Source organism: Primulina tabacum, chromosome 6, assembly GCF_025594145.1.
Source record: "Primulina tabacum isolate GXHZ01 chromosome 6, ASM2559414v2, whole genome shotgun sequence".
Lineage (NCBI taxonomy): Eukaryota > Viridiplantae > Streptophyta > Magnoliopsida > Lamiales > Gesneriaceae > Primulina > Primulina tabacum.
In genome coordinates, this window is record NC_134555.1 from 1057729 (window position 1) to 1075329 (window position 17601).

The 17601-nt window shown below is 37.0% G+C and overlaps 4 protein-coding genes across 4 annotated transcripts; all 4 read right to left on the reverse strand.

The window, feature by feature from the left end:
• On the reverse strand, nt 1-988 carry LOC142547962 (NDR1/HIN1-like protein 1). The gene has a single exon (XM_075656333.1). The coding sequence runs from the start codon at nt 731-733 to the stop codon at nt 104-106; it is 630 nt and encodes a 209-aa protein (XP_075512448.1). The 5' UTR covers nt 734-988; the 3' UTR covers nt 1-103.
• Nucleotides 989-2922: 1934 nt separating this feature from the next.
• LOC142548485 (exocyst complex component EXO70A1-like) lies at nt 2923-10668 on the reverse strand. The gene is made up of 12 exons (XM_075656834.1): nt 10441-10668; nt 10212-10307; nt 9081-9286; nt 7741-7986; nt 7210-7348; nt 6916-7128; nt 6040-6245; nt 5698-5895; nt 5514-5613; nt 5026-5276; nt 3230-4898; nt 2923-3055 (listed from the first exon to the last, which is right to left on the reverse strand). The coding sequence occupies exons 1-11, from the start codon at nt 10633-10635 to the stop codon at nt 4781-4783; spliced, it is 1968 nt and encodes a 655-aa protein (XP_075512949.1). The 5' UTR covers nt 10636-10668; the 3' UTR covers nt 2923-3055; nt 3230-4780.
• On the reverse strand, nt 3218-3748 carry LOC142548345 (uncharacterized). The gene has a single exon (XM_075656647.1). It carries the CDS (start codon nt 3746-3748, stop codon nt 3218-3220), a length of 531 nt encoding a protein of 176 aa, XP_075512762.1.
• Nucleotides 10669-12329: 1661 nt separating the features above from the next.
• On the reverse strand, nt 12330-15746 carry LOC142547963 (protein CHROMOSOME TRANSMISSION FIDELITY 7-like). The gene is made up of 5 exons (XM_075656334.1): nt 15114-15746; nt 14923-15012; nt 14749-14827; nt 13326-13653; nt 12330-12786 (listed from the first exon to the last, which is right to left on the reverse strand). The coding sequence occupies exons 1-5, from the start codon at nt 15312-15314 to the stop codon at nt 12648-12650; spliced, it is 837 nt and encodes a 278-aa protein (XP_075512449.1). The 5' UTR covers nt 15315-15746; the 3' UTR covers nt 12330-12647.
• Nucleotides 15747-17601: the final 1855 nt, after the last annotated feature.

Here is a 17601-nt window from a genome sequence, read left to right on the forward strand (position 1 = left end):
AAGATAAATAACTAAAATATATTTCACAGTTTAAATATATAAATTAATACACACGATGAGTTGATAATAAAATTTATGAAAAAGAGATGTCATGAAATTAATCTCAAACACCAACACTACAACTCTGTGAAAGCTCATACTTAACTGCGTTTCCTATGGAAATTCCATTGTTTTTGCTACTTCCTAGCGGGATGTAGGCGGGGCAGCTCACATGTAAATGGTACCGCCCCGAAACAAACGTCCCCACTTTCCATCTAACTCGGCCGTTCAGCTTGATCACCATGAATACCGCGCCGTTTGCCTTGTCCTGGCTGAGGGTAATGCCGTTGTACGGCGCCACAGGGACGGTGTTGCCGTAGACGAATGGGGACCAGACGTTGACGTCCTTGTTGCCTTGATAAACAGGCGGGATAGCGGTGAAGTAAGTGATCTGCTGGTCGTGGTAGGCGGCGTACACGTCCATCTTGTCGTAGTAGATGCCGATCCTGGAGTTGGGGTTGCTGGAAAAGACTGTGATCTGAAGGGTGGTGGAGATGATGTTTGGGGCGGAGACGTTGAGTTCGAAGATGGTGGCGTCTTGGAGAATGAATATTGGCTTTTTAGGCTGGAGGATTACCCAGACGAGGAGGACGATGAGGAGGATTATGAAGGCGGAGATGAAGAGGGCGGACAGCAATCTGGGGGTGAATTTCCGCCACTTGCTCTCGTGGTGGTTGCATACTTTCTCCGACATGGAGCTGATTTTCGAGCTCTGCTAGAAGGGTAAGTTGGAAGAAATGTCGTGTGGGTGTTAACTGCCTATATCTAGGATATGAATGGAGCCTTACACGTCGTGGGCTTATCGAGGATGTGTGAATGGGATCATATATTTATAGATTCAAGCTTTTTATTTTTTCAATTTGAGGATGAGATTGTTGCAGTTAAGTTTTGAATTCGAGTTTGTCTTTTATCTCAAACTTGAGACCTCAGTGCGATATAGGCTACAAGTCATCCGCAGATTCATGTTATTTTAGCATTCTTAACTTCTACTTTACAATTTGCTTAGTATCAATTAATTGCAGTTTTCGAAAACGAGTAAAAATTTTTTTTACAATGAACCCAAAATATGACAACTATAATTATAATAATAAAAATAGTATAATAAAATCTCGTCGAAATAAATCACAACATAAATAAGTCCAAACATGGCTGAAATCAACTACGTCCAAACAACTCACAGTAGCCCGAACTTCAATAATATTTGCTTGTCCTAACTTAGGGGTTATATATATATATAAAGGAATCTTTGGTGGTTAATTAGGTTATGCCATAAACTTCATTAAGAAAAAGACATGGACGGCCAATATATACAATCCAAAAAGCTAATTAGCTTTTAAATGAGTGTTTTAAATTAAGAATTTCAAATGGCAGGGAAAAAATTAGATGAAATTGGGACAAAAACTGAACCTTGAACCTAAGATAGTTGCTCTGGCATCGGAAAATGGATTAAAGATAAGAAGCATTTGATGACAAGTCTTTACAATATCTTTAAATTTGTTTTATTTATCTTATTTTTGTTTTTTAATTAAATCAAACTCTTGATAATATTATATTTTAGTTTCTTATTTAAAGACTCTCGTTAGCATTTATACAGAGAGATTTTTATATTTTAATAAATCTCGATAAATTTTTTTTTCAATTATGATATGATACCCCGGGCCATGGATAGTGCCCGGGTCAAGAAGATGGATTGTTCCTGGGTCATGGGTGATCCGGGTCAATAAGACGATCATCTGCGCAGAAGTCCGGATCTTGGGCTGTCCAGGACATTGAAGGTATAGCTTGACACAGAGAATATGCGAAGAGACCTTTGGTATAGCTTTGACAGGGAGAATATGCGAAGAGGCCTATCAAAGGGCCGGGCCATGGAACACCCGGGACATATTATCTCCGGACTATGGGATGCCCGGGCTCTAAGGCCAGTTCTCAGGAGGCTTTTTTCCCAGGCCACTTCGACACTAGTGCCGCATTTAATTATACCAACAAAGTAGGACGTGAGCGGTCGATCTATTTCTAATACCAATCCAAATAATTGACAAAATTAGGTAGGCTGGATGTGACTAATATGAAGATTTGATATGTCAGAATAATAGGGTATAATCAGCCACTCAACTATAATTAATGATCAGCACAAAAAACGAGGTCATCATTACATCCCATACTATAAATAACAGGTTCTCTCTTTGCATTTATTTCTCTATTCAGATATTGAATATACACATTTATTGCTCATTTACTACTCACCCTCCACACCAATCTCATCACCATTACCTGGTTACATTGGTTAATTGTTTGAGTCCTTCACTAACTTAAGCATCGGAGTGGCCACATCGGATATCCTTCCGACGCCCACTCACGTGGTTACCTTTGTAGTTGCAGATCTTCCTAGCTATTTGGGGCAAGGAGCTTTTTGATCCATACATCTTGCTTTTATTTCTTACATATCGATAGCAGATCCGGTAGAGCACCCACCCGGCTCCCCTGATTCACCCGGATCGCATCATGATACTTTGATTTACATCAATATTTTTTTTGGTATTATCTTATTTCTCTTGTAATAAAACTAAACATGTTAAAATAGGTTAACGGACAGACTTATCCGTCGTTTGTTTTGACAAGTTAAGAAATTATCAACACAACATCCCGGTCCGACGACCCTACCCATTTCGATGTCTTTAAGTAAAACCATAGGAAGCGTTTTCTAAATGTGGACAACCCAGAACAAAGGCAGGTTTTGCATTTAGTAGTGCACAAAATTATTTCGTTACAAGAGTACTACAAGAAACAAATCCAGGGCTTCACCGCTCAAGACAAATTCCGGGCGAAAACCTCAGAATATGTTTCAACATCAACAACAAAATCTCAAGAATCCTAAAATGCATACATTTTCGCAAAATTTAAGCCAAAATACAGTGTTTTATGGTGGTAAAATTAAAGATGAAGACACTTCCTTCCTTGAAAATCCACTGCTTCAGGGAGGTCTGAGCAATATACGTGTCCTTAACCATGATTAGTACTGCATCATAGAAACAAACATCAATTACCACGCAGTTGTTGCTTGCATGCCCATTTCGCGAAAACATACCAAAATATTAAAGAAGCAAACATGTCCAATTAAGAAATAAAAGAACACACACAAATATTGAAAGACAAAAGTAGATTTTTTTTTCATTGGAGTTCATGAGCTTACTCCTTCGTCACGTATGCGCATCAAACACTCGCTCCCTGATCCCTTAGTCAATGTCCCTTTACCAGAAGACGAAAAGTTAACTTGCAGATTATCACAGTACACCCTCAGACTCTCCTTTCTGTATACCATATCAGCGGATGTAAAATTAGCCTCAAAAGCCATCCTCAAGCTAAATACGACGACCCCGTTTTTCTGATCCTGAGCAAGACTTGGCAACACTATTCTTTGAAGCTCGTCATCGCTCACAACCGGTTCTGCAGGTACACTTATGTTAAAACCGAGACTTTGCTTCTTTTGCAACAACAAAGGCTGCAATGTAGAGATTCCCACCATAGCCTGCCTATAGAAAATCGATGACATGATGTGATCGAATTGGACTTCAAGGTTTTCGTTAGCATTAGAAACCACAACACTGGCATCCCATTGCCCTGTTAAGGTAGTATTTGTTGCAGTGAAGTTCGAAACATCGAGAGATAAGACCTCGAACTGGGGAATGTAGGAACCGAAAAGGTACCACATGACTAGGCTCATCATGCACATCCAGCAACGAGTACGACCATCAAGATTAGCATCACACGGCCAAATGAGACACTTTTATCGGCCTCAGGCATCATAGGCAAATAGGATTGTTTATAATAGTATCCGTTAAACGATGCTGATTGTGAATTTTGGGCTGCGTAATTGGTATATCTCCCTTGATTGTGAAACGATGATTGTGAAGGAAAAGTCTGAGGCTCGAACGGGACGGGATATCCAGGATGCATTTGAGGGTAAGGTGAAGGTGAGAGATGGTATCTGTCCATGGAAGGGTATCCAATTGCCGTTCTCTGTTTCGGATCGAACGATGCTGAAGTTGGGGTTGCCATTTTTTAGATTCTTCTCCCTGTGATTTTCCAACGAAAGCAGAAACGGAAAAGAGGCAGACAGAAGAATCTAGTTGGCAAATGGGATCATAAGGATAATTGGGTTTCAAGAATTTGGAATAACTAATATTTGGTGATGGTTTAAAATATGTGTTGGGAGGATAAAAGGTGGTAATGAAACGATGTGGTCAACGGAATAATTGGTGTGGGAGGATGGAGAGTCAACTGTTTATAAATGGCTTGGCCTGGTTTTTAGGGTGAGTCAAACTTGAGATGGAACGATTAATTTGGACCGCCATTGCAGATATATTGGATACGACCATTGAAGAAAGAAAAGTTATCCAAAATCTGGGACTTAACATAAGGGACACGTGTAATAAATATTTTGTATTTTATTGTGAAAATATCTTACATTCTTTGAAATGAAAATGGAATAAGATCATATGAAAACTTCAGCCAGGAAAATTTAGAATATCGATTTTTGTTCCCTTAAAAACATGAAGGACGATAGAAAGGTTATTGGGTTGAATAGAATACATAAGAAAGCGAGTATACGTATGATGTTTTACTTATAAGAGAGAAATTGGAGCAGTAAATGCTACAAGATTGAACAAGGTTCTTATTATCTACATGATCCATCAGTTTGATAGTGAATAACATCTAAAGCTAGGAGGAAGAGCATTAGTATCTATCGCCTCGGTTCGTTCCAGGTCTTCCCTTCGAAAAACTCGGCCAGCATTCTTTCGAGATCTTCTGGATTGTATCGGATGTACTTCTGTGGATTCTTTCCACCCTCGATTAAAGGTCTGAGAGAATTAAAATATTCAAAGACAGTTAATTCTAAACGCATAATGAAAGAGCCAATTCCGATTCCTTTTTCCTATGTAAGTTGCAAAATAAAATTTGGGGCGGATGATGATGAAAATATCATACCCAAAACGTTTAATGAAGGATCTATATGCAGGAAGTAGGACCTCAGCAACTGCGAGCCTCAAAGACTCCCGTAATTCACTGTCTGGTACTGTCCATTGAGACTGTCTTTGATGAAGCTCCTCAAAGAGCAAATTGAAGGTTTTGAATCTGTCTTTCACCGTTGCGCGGGAAACACCGCTTGTGCTGCCACCATCTCCAAAAGAACCACTCCCACCGGTCTGAAGCCCCTGAATGGATAGGCACTGTAGAATCTGCAGGTATGGACTCTTCAGGATCAGAAAATGCTACAAATAATGTAAGTGATGATAATACAGAATATATTGCTTAGCTAGTTAAAATAATCAAGATGGTGCTGAGAGTATTAAAAGAAATTCAGGAATTAAACAAGGGCAGAGTTACACTCTTAGACAATTAGCATAAGAGTGCACCAACATTATTATATTGAGTCTGTATGTACGTACTAAAAACTTTCACAAGGATTACAAAACCTTAGACCAAGAGATCCTCTTGTACTGATTAGCATGCTGCTGGACGACTCTTCTATTTATTTGCACCCAGTCATCACCTAACAGATCTTTTGCTTCTGACCTGAATAAAATTTCATGAAGCATCAGGGATGGATTATTTTCTATTAAGTCTGAATATCCCTATCACGCGGGAATTAACCCTTACCTGCGCACAGATCTTACAATATAGTGAATATTGTTCATCAGAAATAATTGAGTTAAAGATGGATCTTTATATAGTTTGGATTTGCCATCAAGGTTACTTTGAAGAGCCTGCATTACACGTGTTGTTATAGAAGCCAACTGCTCTTCCACATCACCATCACCAAACTCTCCGAAGAGTAGCTTTAGAGTTGATTGATAGCTGAGAACAAGAAATACAAGTGATGGGTTTGGACATTTAAGACTTGGTTACTGGATTTGAGCTGTGTGTAATGCACGACGTTTGCTTAAAATAAAGACTTCATATAGTGTTCCGACTTAAAAAAATTCGTCTGTAAGAACTTACTCAAACAGAAACTTCACGTAGTTAATTACATAGCTGGTTAGAGGATGGACTGTTCCATCTAGAACAGCAGTTTTTGTAGCATCTTTTTCAACTGCTTCCTCAAAATCGCTAAATGTTTCCTGGGCCGTCTGAGCCAGACGTTTTGTCAATACTGCAGCAGCTTCTCGCATGTCACCACAATATTTACTCTTGAATATGGTATCCATCTGTCAACAAAATAAAAAGCCCAATCCACGTCACAACAGAAAACAAAGAATATGTATAGATCTAATCTCCATCCATATTGAATATTGAAATTTCTGAGTCTCTGACAGCCTGCTTTCAGCAGACATCATTGTCCTGACAAACGAGACAAAAAGTCAAAGCATCAACGCTCAACAATAGTTTTTAAAATAAATCCCAAGCTCGGGTGTTCAGAATAAGCTTTGAGAAAATGCAATTGAATTCTGGTCAGAAGGATAAGTTGCAAAGAAGATGAAAAGAATTTAACTTCATGTGGTTCACATGTAATATGAAAGAAGTGGAAATAGTGGTCCAAGTAAATGCTCCAAATGCATAGCAAACGGGAATTGCCAAAAATTGAATATTTATTCCTTGATGTAAACCCTCCCATATCGTCATATGCTGAGTCAGGGGGTTAATTCACATATTTATGTGCACAAAACTTGCATACTCAGGAAGATAACATATAAAAAATTGACTTTTTTTCCTAGAGGAAAACCCTCTCCCATCGTCATACGATGAGACTATCCTCACGTGCAGTAAGGTAGCTTTCCAATAGGCAATAAATAAAGAATAGAAATACAATACATAAGAATAAAAAGAAGTAATTCAACACATAATTGAGATTCTTTTCAATTAAGAAAAGCGTCCTACCTCTGACTGAAGTTCTCGCATGATCTCATACATGTCTAGGAGGACAAACAGTTTTTCAGGCGAACGTTTGCTCTTCGCTATAGCTTCTCCAAAACTAAGGAGCACTGTTACACTGTTAGCTGTAACTTCCGAAAAGCATTGATCTCTAAGAGTATCGTGACCCTCAAATATCTCATCACATACTTTCTTTTCACCAACAAACAAAACTTTGATCTGTTTTAAAAAAGAAACAAATTTTTTGTGAAATGTCAAATTAGCATATAAAAGGCATATTTTTTGTGTATAAATTCTTACAACAATTCGCATAAAATGAACCCAGCTTCCAATCTTTGCCTCTAGAACTTCCCATTGCATCTTTTGTACATCCTCTTTACCCAATCTTTCCACACCCAGTTTTCTGAGAGTTTGTTCTATAGCTGAAGCTCGAGCTTCCCTAAACAGAATGACCATGACAACAATTAGGTCCTGGGGGAGGGGGATGTTAAAGCAAGGCAGTCTATATTTGATTATTTTTACAGGATTATTTGTGGTCCATGAAGAATATTTGTTATCATTGTTATACTCTGTAATTATGTCTAAACGAAATAAAATCGATTAATTATTTCCTGATGTTCAAAGTCATATACTATCTTCCCAGTGATGATTTCGGAAAACAACAGAGTGTTACTATTAGTTAAGTTCACGTTACAGGATTTTGGGATTTCACATAACTTTCATACTTTCCTTATCATTTTGGGAAGAAACCTTGTGTTTTTTTCCAACTATAGATGGCCATATAAAGTCCTCACAAACAAAACAAATCAGATGAAAAATCTAGAAGATTACCTGTATATGTTAAGTAGTTGCTGTTGATGACCAGCTTGAATCATTTGCTGGGCAATTTCATGCAGTAAAGGAAGAATTCTAGGTGGAATTAGAGCTGGAGGGGGACGAATTGCATTTTCCAAACTTTTATTTTGATGCTCTGGAGATGATTTGGGTCCACTGGAACCATCATGTCCATGTGATGCTGAAGATGGCTTTGTAGGGTTGGGAAGGCAATCTGTTAGGCGGTCAGGTTCCACAGGTTTACTGGAAATGCATGAGCATAACATACCAAGAAATTTACAAATAGTTTTAGTTCATAGAGGGGCATGAACTTAATAATCATGTACACGTACAGCCATAAAAATATAAAGTTGAATCATGGAGGGGATTTGAAAACAAGAGACTTGAATCAGAACTATTTCAAATTCCTTCTTAAAAAAATAATTATTTCAAATCCCATAAGATGCAAAATTTCTCATGTTTTAAGGTTGTTTATAGAGGACATACATTTTTTTACATAGTCAGCATTAGGTGCAAATTTTTCTGAGTCCACGACTACAAGCAACAGTTTCAAACAGTTAATTGGCATTGCATGCTTAACTTGGTTCATAAGACAATGCAAATGATACACACATCTCACTTGCCTCCTTTACACATTGCATCCAACAATTGACATAAATTAACATATAAAAGAATTCATAATTTGTGCAAGCTTGCGAAGAGATCTTGTTTCCAGAAAATATCTATTTGAGACTAGGAAGGAAATCTTGTAGCCAGAAAATATCTATTCGAGATTAGAAGGAAATCATCTTTCCAGAAAATAGTCATGATCAGAAATTATCGTGTTCAGCGAGTAGGATACATTAATCTAAATCAATGATCCTTTCAGAACTATTTTCGCAGTCATATTAAGTTTTATGATGGAGTCTTTTGCTAAAATTACTATACTAAATATATGAATAACAGGATTTGATTTGCAAGACAAATGTTCATGAGAGGATATAAAATAACCATTTTATGAACCGAATCACCAACCAAAATAAGTCTGTCATACACCAAGAAAGATCGTATGAGTACTCTAAAACAACGTCAACAACAGTTTCATGCATGATCAATTAGCACTACCATCTGGCTATATAAAGAAGTCATATTGATACTAAATAGAGCTCAATGAGAATTTGGACATTATCTAGTAACTGAGCATGTGTGGCAAAGGATTTTTTTTTTGGTGGTAAAAGGGAAATAAAAGTTAGATTCATAACTAGATGGAGACATCTGTTGATTAATAGAAATTTTTCATAAAATTTAATAAAACGGAGAGATAAACTCTTTTAGATAATTGCTAAGGGTTTGAGAACCTGTATGATGTGAGAAGCTGTCGAAATTCGTCTTCCAGTTTGAAGATTGCCTTTCCGAGTAAGGTGTTGGCCTGGTTGATTACCCCAATGCTACTTTTAAGATTTTTGTTGCTACTGAAGAAACGGATAATACTCCTCAGTTGATCAACTGCTTCAAGGTAACTTTCTAAATCCTCATGCGGGCCCCTCAATATTTTAGCCTCAGCCTGAAAGTTAATACTCATGGAGATAAAGAAGTTGCAAGCTACATACTTATTTAGGATTAATATGCTTGTGCAGCACCTAAAAAGTAAGAACTTCGGTTCCCAAAGTTCAAAAAGACTTGAAAGACAGACAAAATGTACATTATAGCAGCTTATATCCTATATGCTAGTTTAATGTAAAGGGGACCTAACATTTGTATGAGGCCAAGGTTAGCGCTCAACGATCAGTTGTTCAAGGGCATGATTCTATAAAAGAGTTGCAAGATACAGTTGGGCCAGGAAAAAAGCATGCTCAAAACATTTTGATTGCTTCTGTGCAACCATGATCATACTTTACCCTATCTAATGTGAATTAACATACGGACTATTCAGATTTCTTTTTTATATGATAAATGTACGTCGTACTATTTATTCAACAGATTTTTATCGGCAGAGTATCTTCTTTTAGAACAATGAGTATCTTGGTTTAAATATTGCATAATAAGTTGATCATTTCCTCTATAATATATGTTCGTTCCAGCTGGCAGCTAGCAATCATTCAAAAACCTATGCAATTACTTGGAAACTTGGATACTTCCGATATTTTTCTAGTTAATTTAACGGCCATTGCACATCAAAATCGTTCTCAAACATTTTATAATTACTCCCCACCAAAGCAATAAAATCATTCTGATTTAGAAAACCAAACAAAAAGGAAAATTGATCTGAACATGAAAATGAAACTTGATACGACTTGCAACAATGACAATTCATTGTCTCCCTTAGAAAATTAAACCGGAATAGTATAAGAAACAAATCAACAACAGATTAAGCAGTGAAGGGAATAAAAAATTCAAAACGAAATTATAAAAAAATAGGAGCCAAAGATTAAAAAATAAAGAAAAAAAATAGGAGCATTAAAAATAAAGAAATAAAGAAAAAAAAGGACCTTGCGTGAGAGATCAAACTGACTAAGAATAATCTCAGCGGCCTTCAGCGTTTTGTCGATGTTCTCGTGCGCTCTCCTTATTGAATGCGTTCTCAACTAAACGAGAATCAAAACAACTTGAATCACATCAGACATATCGACCGGAAAACTTTCATGCATTCATGTGCAAAAAAAACCAATTCTAGCGATTATTATTTCAATGCCATGCTAAAAAAATAAAAGGAAGTGCCTGTGTGGGGCGCATGGCGGTCTCGAGGGCAGAGAGGCGGTGGTCGAAGGAGCCGAGAATGGCCACCATGTTATCGGTGATAGCCTGCGTTTTCTCCATGGATTCCCTCATCAGTGCCGCTCGCTCGCTTAGGGTTACAATTGCTGTGTCGTGTGTCGCCATTTTCATAGTTTTCGTAACAGATTTGTGGATCATCCTGCCGGGCTCTAGGGCTGGAAGAAGCGTAAATTGCGAAACGTTGGGGGAAGTGGGATCGTCCAAATGGCAAGACTGCTGCCTGCGGCGCGGTAACTAATATGCGATTTATATAGTTTTCTGTCGTAGAATTTATTTCTACAGTCGAACTCGTCACACTGCTGATTTTTAATTATATTATTAGTGCACCGACGCACGCGTTGCGTATTTGTATAATTTTTTTGTAATTCATTTAATTTATATTTAAATGAAAATCAAAATATAATTATAAGAAATAGTGAGGGACTACGTTGTGATTTTGATATATAAATTAAAAAATAAATTGAATCAATAAAAGAATAAAATAATAATATGAGTGAGAATTGAACCTATAAACCTACACCCCAAAAAACAATTACTCTATCCGCTGAACCACATATAAATTACATTAAAATTTTAACATTTTATTAATATATATAATTATTAAAACAGACCATGACACCAAAGTTAGTTGCTCTAAGTGTCTTAAACTTAATAAAACAGCATAGATTATATTTTTGCATCTCGTAGTTTAAAATATTTTTCCATTGAATAAATAATAAAAGCACAAAAGTTCTCGTATTATGATCAAGTACATAAATACGATAATAGAAAATTTTATATTGGCATTTTTTATATAAAAAATTGGGTTATCTTTTCTATTTATTTATACAATTGTAATTTATATTACAGACGAATCATTTAATATAACATTTTGATAAATAATTTAGGGCAATTACTACAATGTGTGCCTGGTGAGTACAAAAAATAAAAAATATTTTGGTAAAAATAAGGAATTAATATTTGCATTTTTATTAATTAAACATGGCTCTATTTTGTATCATTCCTAAGGAAGAGTGGAGTAAATCTAAAAAGCACTGCCGAGCCAAAGCCAAAGAGATTGCCAACCGTCCATTGTTTCGAGAGATTTACTTGGTTTTCAAGCAACGACTCCACCCCTGCGCGTCGGCTGTAGGCGTGACTAATGGGCTGTTCATTCTCTTTTTAAAATTAAACAATGGGAATTGGATTTTTATCTAGTAGGAGATTTCGAATTTCAAAATATTTTATTGGTTTCATGTGCGGAATTTGAGATAATAAAATCTGAAAATAAAGAATAAACTGGATACCGAGATTTACGATTAAAACACTTAAAAATTATTAGGATAAAAACCACGAGCAACATGAAAATAATTCCACTATAATATTTTATTGTATATAACTCACTCATTGTGTTTCCAAAGAGAACACACACTTTTAATACATGAGAACAAACACCTCACAAATATTATAAAACTAAACACTCAAATGCTATAAGATGAGAGAACTAAACACCGCTTCTTTTTCAACAAAGAAAACCATATAAGAATTCTCCGCTGTATTTTGTTGAATTCTTTGCTGCATATATTTATTATGTATGTCCTCGCCTTTGTTAATTATTTTGCCGACAATATTTTCACAATTGTGTTCTTTTTTGGAAAAAAAACAAAGATAAGAAGAGCTTCCCTCTGTAATGGTACTATAAAAAAAAATGCGATCACCTTATTAGTAGCTCGCAAAAAAATTGCGTAATCCATATTTGAGAAACATGAAAGAGGAAAATTAAGGAGATGACATTAAATAATGTTGACGACTCATTTTCATAATCTTTAATCAAAATAGTTGAGGTTGTGAAACTACAAAGCGGTTGAGGATTTTCCAACCAACCCAGACTTAATATCTAGTCAACCCTGTAGCCTGACTAGGAACTAGCAGTAGCAAGAAAAGCAGTTGAACTAGAAGAGGTACACCGTATACTCTTCTTAAACTACCACAAAACAGACAGGATGTGTTAGCAATTCAGTAGGTTGCTTAATTCTAACCTCTTTAAAGACCACAATTATTAGAAGTTACAAGAATCCTGAAACAATGCAACTTTCTGAAATCATAAGTAGAAACAAAGGTGTTGACAGATCCTACCATGTGTTGTACTTGTACACTTGTTTAATCGTCTCTTATTCGCCATTACTTGTTGTATACACCAAGAAAGAAGTGGTCCTAGTATAACTGGATATGAAAGCCTTCCCAAGCGAGGTGGGTTGAGAAAGCGCCAATTGCATTTGCTCGAGATATACGCCCGTGCGGAAACTTTTCCTGGAGACGGGATATATAGACAGGGAGGCATTGTTAGAAATGATAAAGAAAGGAAAAAAAATCATTTACAAAATGTCTATAGATTCACGCAGAAAAGAATTCTAGCGTCATTCCTACATTTCTCATGGCATGCATATCAATGGCGCAAATCAACTACTTCTTCGACAGTTGGGAGTCATTTTGCCGGCATGATTATATTGAATATCACTTAAATTTTTATATTCGTGTTTACGCTAAAATCTCAAGTAATTCGTTCGAGCACAGTTTGAGGAAAGAACTATTTTGAACTGGAATTTGACTCCCATTATCATTATAGATTGGGTTTGGGCTGGAACTGTTGTTTTGGAGCTTTATTCCAAGCTCTATCATGTACAAGCCAGCAATATGACTCAGGATCCCGAGTTTTACTCAATCTGATTCTAAGTACAAAAACCTCAAAAATCAGATCGTTTCATTTGCCTCCAACTCTGATGACATATGATGGCAAGTATTAAAGCCAGCATTTTTGCAAAAACACCAGTCCGGCAGTCCTAACATACCTTGCAGCATCGAGTAGAAAAGAGGCTATGTGCTTTCTTCTGTTACAAGGAGCAACCCAAATGGCTCTAATCCCACAAGCAACAGGCACAACACCCTTCTCGCATAAAATCACACCATCAAGGCTCCCTTCTTCATAACGTTTATCAGAATTTTTTTTCATTATTTCCCTCTGAAGACTAACACCACCAAATACAAGTGCAACTGAACTTCTTGTTTCTTTTGCAGGAACGTTTTTGCATTTTTCAGATACCGAGCCTGGGATAATTTTGTGAGCTCTCTCGATTGGTTCAGCTACAAGACATCCTGATATCCGTTGGGATGAAACATGTTGTTTGTGGTATTCAAATATGAGAGGAAAGCAAGAAGAAAACAAATAATATGGCTTGTAGAGGCAAGTGTTGAACACTTTCTCCTTAAGAAGAATTTGCCCCTCAGAATGTGCTAGAGGTTGTGGCAATCTTCTCCCAAGATACAACTACAACACTTGAATAATGAGCACTCAAATATTCAAGTTCTTTCACAAAGAAATGAAGAAACTCTCTCTTGTTGAAGAAGGAAGAAGAAGATGCAAAAAGATGTCATGATGTAATGTGTATTTTTATTTTCAAAATATCAAGCATTTAATGTTTTTCATGTAAAAGACATGATCTTTCATTCATTGGGGTGTCCCTTGGCCATTGTAACTGATCACAGTCATCAAACAATGCCAAGGAAATGAAAAACATCAGAAAAAGTCGAAGGGATGCGAAGACCTGCAGGCACCCGCTCGCGCCTGCATGCGCGCGCGCGCTGCCGAGCAGCTCTCGGCGCTCGGCAGGCGCGTGCACCAGCGGGCAGACATGCGCGCGGGTGCGCGCCTGCCACTGGAAGGTACGCGCGCCGGCTACTGTACACGCGATTTTTTTTTTTTCGATTTTTGTCCCTTACACGTTCTGACTACTCGTTTAAGTTTCTTCCAACATTTGATGAACTCTTCTCGAGTTTTATTCAGAACCACCGAACTTAATATTCGTTCATTACGCTTCGTTCTTCGTTTCGAATTTTTCCAAATCAAACACATTGATTTATTTGCTTAATTTTCATTCATTAAGCATCAAAATTCCAACAAATCAAACATATATAACTGCTATCACAAACAATGCGCAACGTATCTCTCCAGTTGCAACTTGCAAGCAAAAGAGTAAAAAAAAATTGCGAGTTAATTCAACAGAAAAAAAAATACTTCAAACCCATCCTGTAGAGAAACTAACAGCACGTTTGGGTTATATAATAAGGACCAGATAAACAAAAAATCAAACCAAGAATCCTCGACAATGAGAATAAATCAGAAAAGTTGACACTGGGAGCTAATAAAACTGTAAGAGACAAGAATTATAAAGAATCTAAACAAAAAATGGGGAGAAATATATCCAGAGTTCAATCAACTTGCAACCTTACACTGCTTATGAAGTATCCACCCCTCTCCGTGCTCCATCTCCATCATGTGCACAACATCCCGAACCTGAAAAGTAGAATCCCGCTATACACCATGGAAAAGAAAATAAACTTTACCAAATACAAGTCATGCAATCAGCGAAAAGTTTAGCCTTGGGCAACCTTGTTCTGATGTGAGACAGGATCATCCTCTTGCACCAAAATTACACGTCCTTTTTCAAGGGAATCAATAATCCTTTCACTGCACCAACCCTTGAAATGATAAAAATAAATTATATCATTTAAATCAAGTGATAAAACCATTAATGTGAACCGTAGATACACAATTGATCATGCAAACTGTTTGTTGCAACCTTGAAAAGGATCCCATGAGTGTAATTCTTGTGAAACGTCTTGTGAACCTTCTCATCACCTTCATCCCCAGTAGAATACTTGAACCCACAGGTTTTACATGTATGTAATAGAAAATCAGACTGCCCGACCTCCAAGTATAGCTGGGCATAATTTCTCTTGTTCAAAACATTTTTACACTTAACCATCCCAATTTTGTCCATTTTCCCCTCAGAATCCTGTTCCTTCGATTCCTTCAGATTTGATGCATTATTATTCTCACTACAAATCCAAGAAAATATTAATGAACACGGTAAAGTTGATAGTCTACTATATGCATATATTTAATATAAGATCGCATGCTGTTATATGGGTATACTAAGTACAGGCCATAGGGATTGTTTGGCGTAGCAACCTGTATCCAAAGTGGGATGTAACTAATGCATAATAAAAACTTGAAGAAAACAATAGTTCTTCATGAGCAAAAGAATAACTGAAAAGCCTTGATCAACTCACAGTTACTGACAGCAATCGATTCTGCTTTCCTTTCTAAAAAATGGCGAAAATTACTTTAAATACCAAAAACTTTTACCCAACATAGAAAACTAGTTAAAATGAATGAACCCGAAAATGCAGTAACGCAAATATTTAATTTGAAGAAATTGCTAATTTTCGATTGCATCCCTCCGATTTATTTGCCAATTCTGTCTCGTCGTTTGATTTGTTGATGATTGAGATTCGGGAAAGTTGTCTGTGTAATGCTCTAAAATTCGAGTTTCGATCATTTCCCCGCCGAAATGATAGCAGAAGAGGGTGTCTTTATATTTTGGGCCGGCCCAGTTGGCAACCAGCCAAATCCAGACCACAATATCGGCTCCAGAACACTATCAGATTTATATATAATAATTGAGGAGATTTCATGGTAAATTCAAACAAAAAGGTAAATATTTGTAATAAGGACTGGGGTTAAAAAGCTTCAACTTATAAAAATAAGCAGATTCTAAAAAACACTCCAAGTATGGACCGAGTCGATATGCTTTATGAATATAGATCCACGAAATCGTGTCACATGAGATTTGCTAATAAACTAATATGTTTATTTAAAAAAACCAGTTATTATTTTAATGGCAGCGGACATTCAAAGAGACTAGTCTATGCATACCAATTATATGTAATAATTAATTAATCCAATATTTTATCTTGCGCAGAGAATTTACAAATGGGGCATAATAAATTTAATAATAATATGAAATGAGAATTCAGAAGTACCATATGCAGACAAAATCTTGTTGCATGTATTATAATGACATAAAAATTATATGCACGCATGCAAGCTTACAATTATATATATATAACTTAGTAACTGAATGTGTGACTTGATAATGAATATGCGCGCTTCTAGAGTTTTTTATAGTGTAACTTCGTAACTGATTGTGTAACTTCGTAGCTGATCTTCTCGGTTATTTATAGGATATATATATATATATATAAATATATAAAAGAGAAATTAACTAACATTAACATTCTGCATTGGATTTCTTCTTAGGTGAGTCCGATGACGATGCCATTATCACAGTCCTCAAAAGAGCTCACGGGTTTCACACTTCCACGGCGAAGAAGCAGAGTTTTCGATTTCGTTTTTTGGAAATGCGCTTCTTGGGAAGTGGGAGAGTCCATAAACTGACGCCCAAATTTCCTCGACGCTTTTGATGATGTCTACGACCACGGATACAATGACGAGCAGTGACATCATCTCTTGAATATCTGCTTTTAAGGAGCTTTCCAGTGTGTTCTTGAGTTCTTCGACGGTGGCTTTAGAGTTTTTCGTGTGGGTTTCGACGGCGGATGTGGGAAATCTCATGTTTCTTGATGTGATCCGGGTGAAATGGATGATCCGGGTCAGGTGCTCCACCAGATCTGCTATCAGTATGATGAGGGAAATAAGAGCAAGACGCTTGGATCAAAAACTTTTTTCATTGGACAGCTGAGGAAATCCGCAAATAAGGAAATAACCACGTGAATGGGCGCCGGAGGGGTGTCCGGCGTGACCACTCCGATTCTTAAGTCAATGAAGGACTCAAGTCTTAAACCAATGTAGCCAGGTGATGGTTGTGATATTGGTGTGAGCAATAAATGAGTAGTAAATGTGAGTATTCAATATCGGAATCGGAAATAAATGCAAAGAGAGAACTTTGTATTTATAGTAGGGGATGTAATGATGACCTCGCTCTTTGTGCTACTCATTAATTATAGTAGGGGCACTCACACTTACTTTGCTGGTATACTTGAGCGAGCCGCTCATATCGAAGTGGCCTGGGAAGAAAGTTTTCGGGGAATTTTCATGACAGCCCGGGCATCCAATAGCCCGATGAGAAAACGTCACGGGTGTTCAATGGCCCGGCTTGCTGATGAACCTTCTCCATAGATTCTCCTTGGCGAGCTATATGTCCAATGTCCCGGTCACTCGAGATCCGGGCTTCCATGACCTGGGAATATTCCGTTTTCCTGACC

Coding starts and splice junctions, on each gene's coding strand:
- LOC142547963 (XM_075656334.1), bottom strand. CDS start 15,314: ATGGACAAAATTGGGATGGTTAAGTGTAAAAATGTTTTGAACAAGAGA. Junction 14,828..14,922: donor CTGTCTCACATCAGAACAAG/GTTGCCCAAGGC, acceptor TCTACTTTTCAG/GTTCGGGATGTTGTGCACAT. Junction 12,787..13,325: donor TTTCTACTCGATGCTGCAAG/GTATGTTAGGAC, acceptor TCCCGTCTCCAG/GAAAAGTTTCCGCACGGGCG.
- LOC142548345 (XM_075656647.1), bottom strand. CDS start 3,748: ATGTGGTACCTTTTCGGTTCCTACATTCCCCAGTTCGAGGTCTTATCT.
- LOC142547962 (XM_075656333.1), bottom strand. CDS start 733: ATGTCGGAGAAAGTATGCAACCACCACGAGAGCAAGTGGCGGAAATTC.
- LOC142548485 (XM_075656834.1), bottom strand. CDS start 10,635: ATGATCCACAAATCTGTTACGAAAACTATGAAAATGGCGACACACGAC. Junction 7,987..9,080: donor CAGCTTCTCACATCATACAG/GTTCTCAAACCC, acceptor ATGCATTTCCAG/TAAACCTGTGGAACCTGACC. Junction 5,614..5,697: donor ATTGTAAGATCTGTGCGCAG/GTAAGGGTTAAT, acceptor AATTTTATTCAG/GTCAGAAGCAAAAGATCTGT.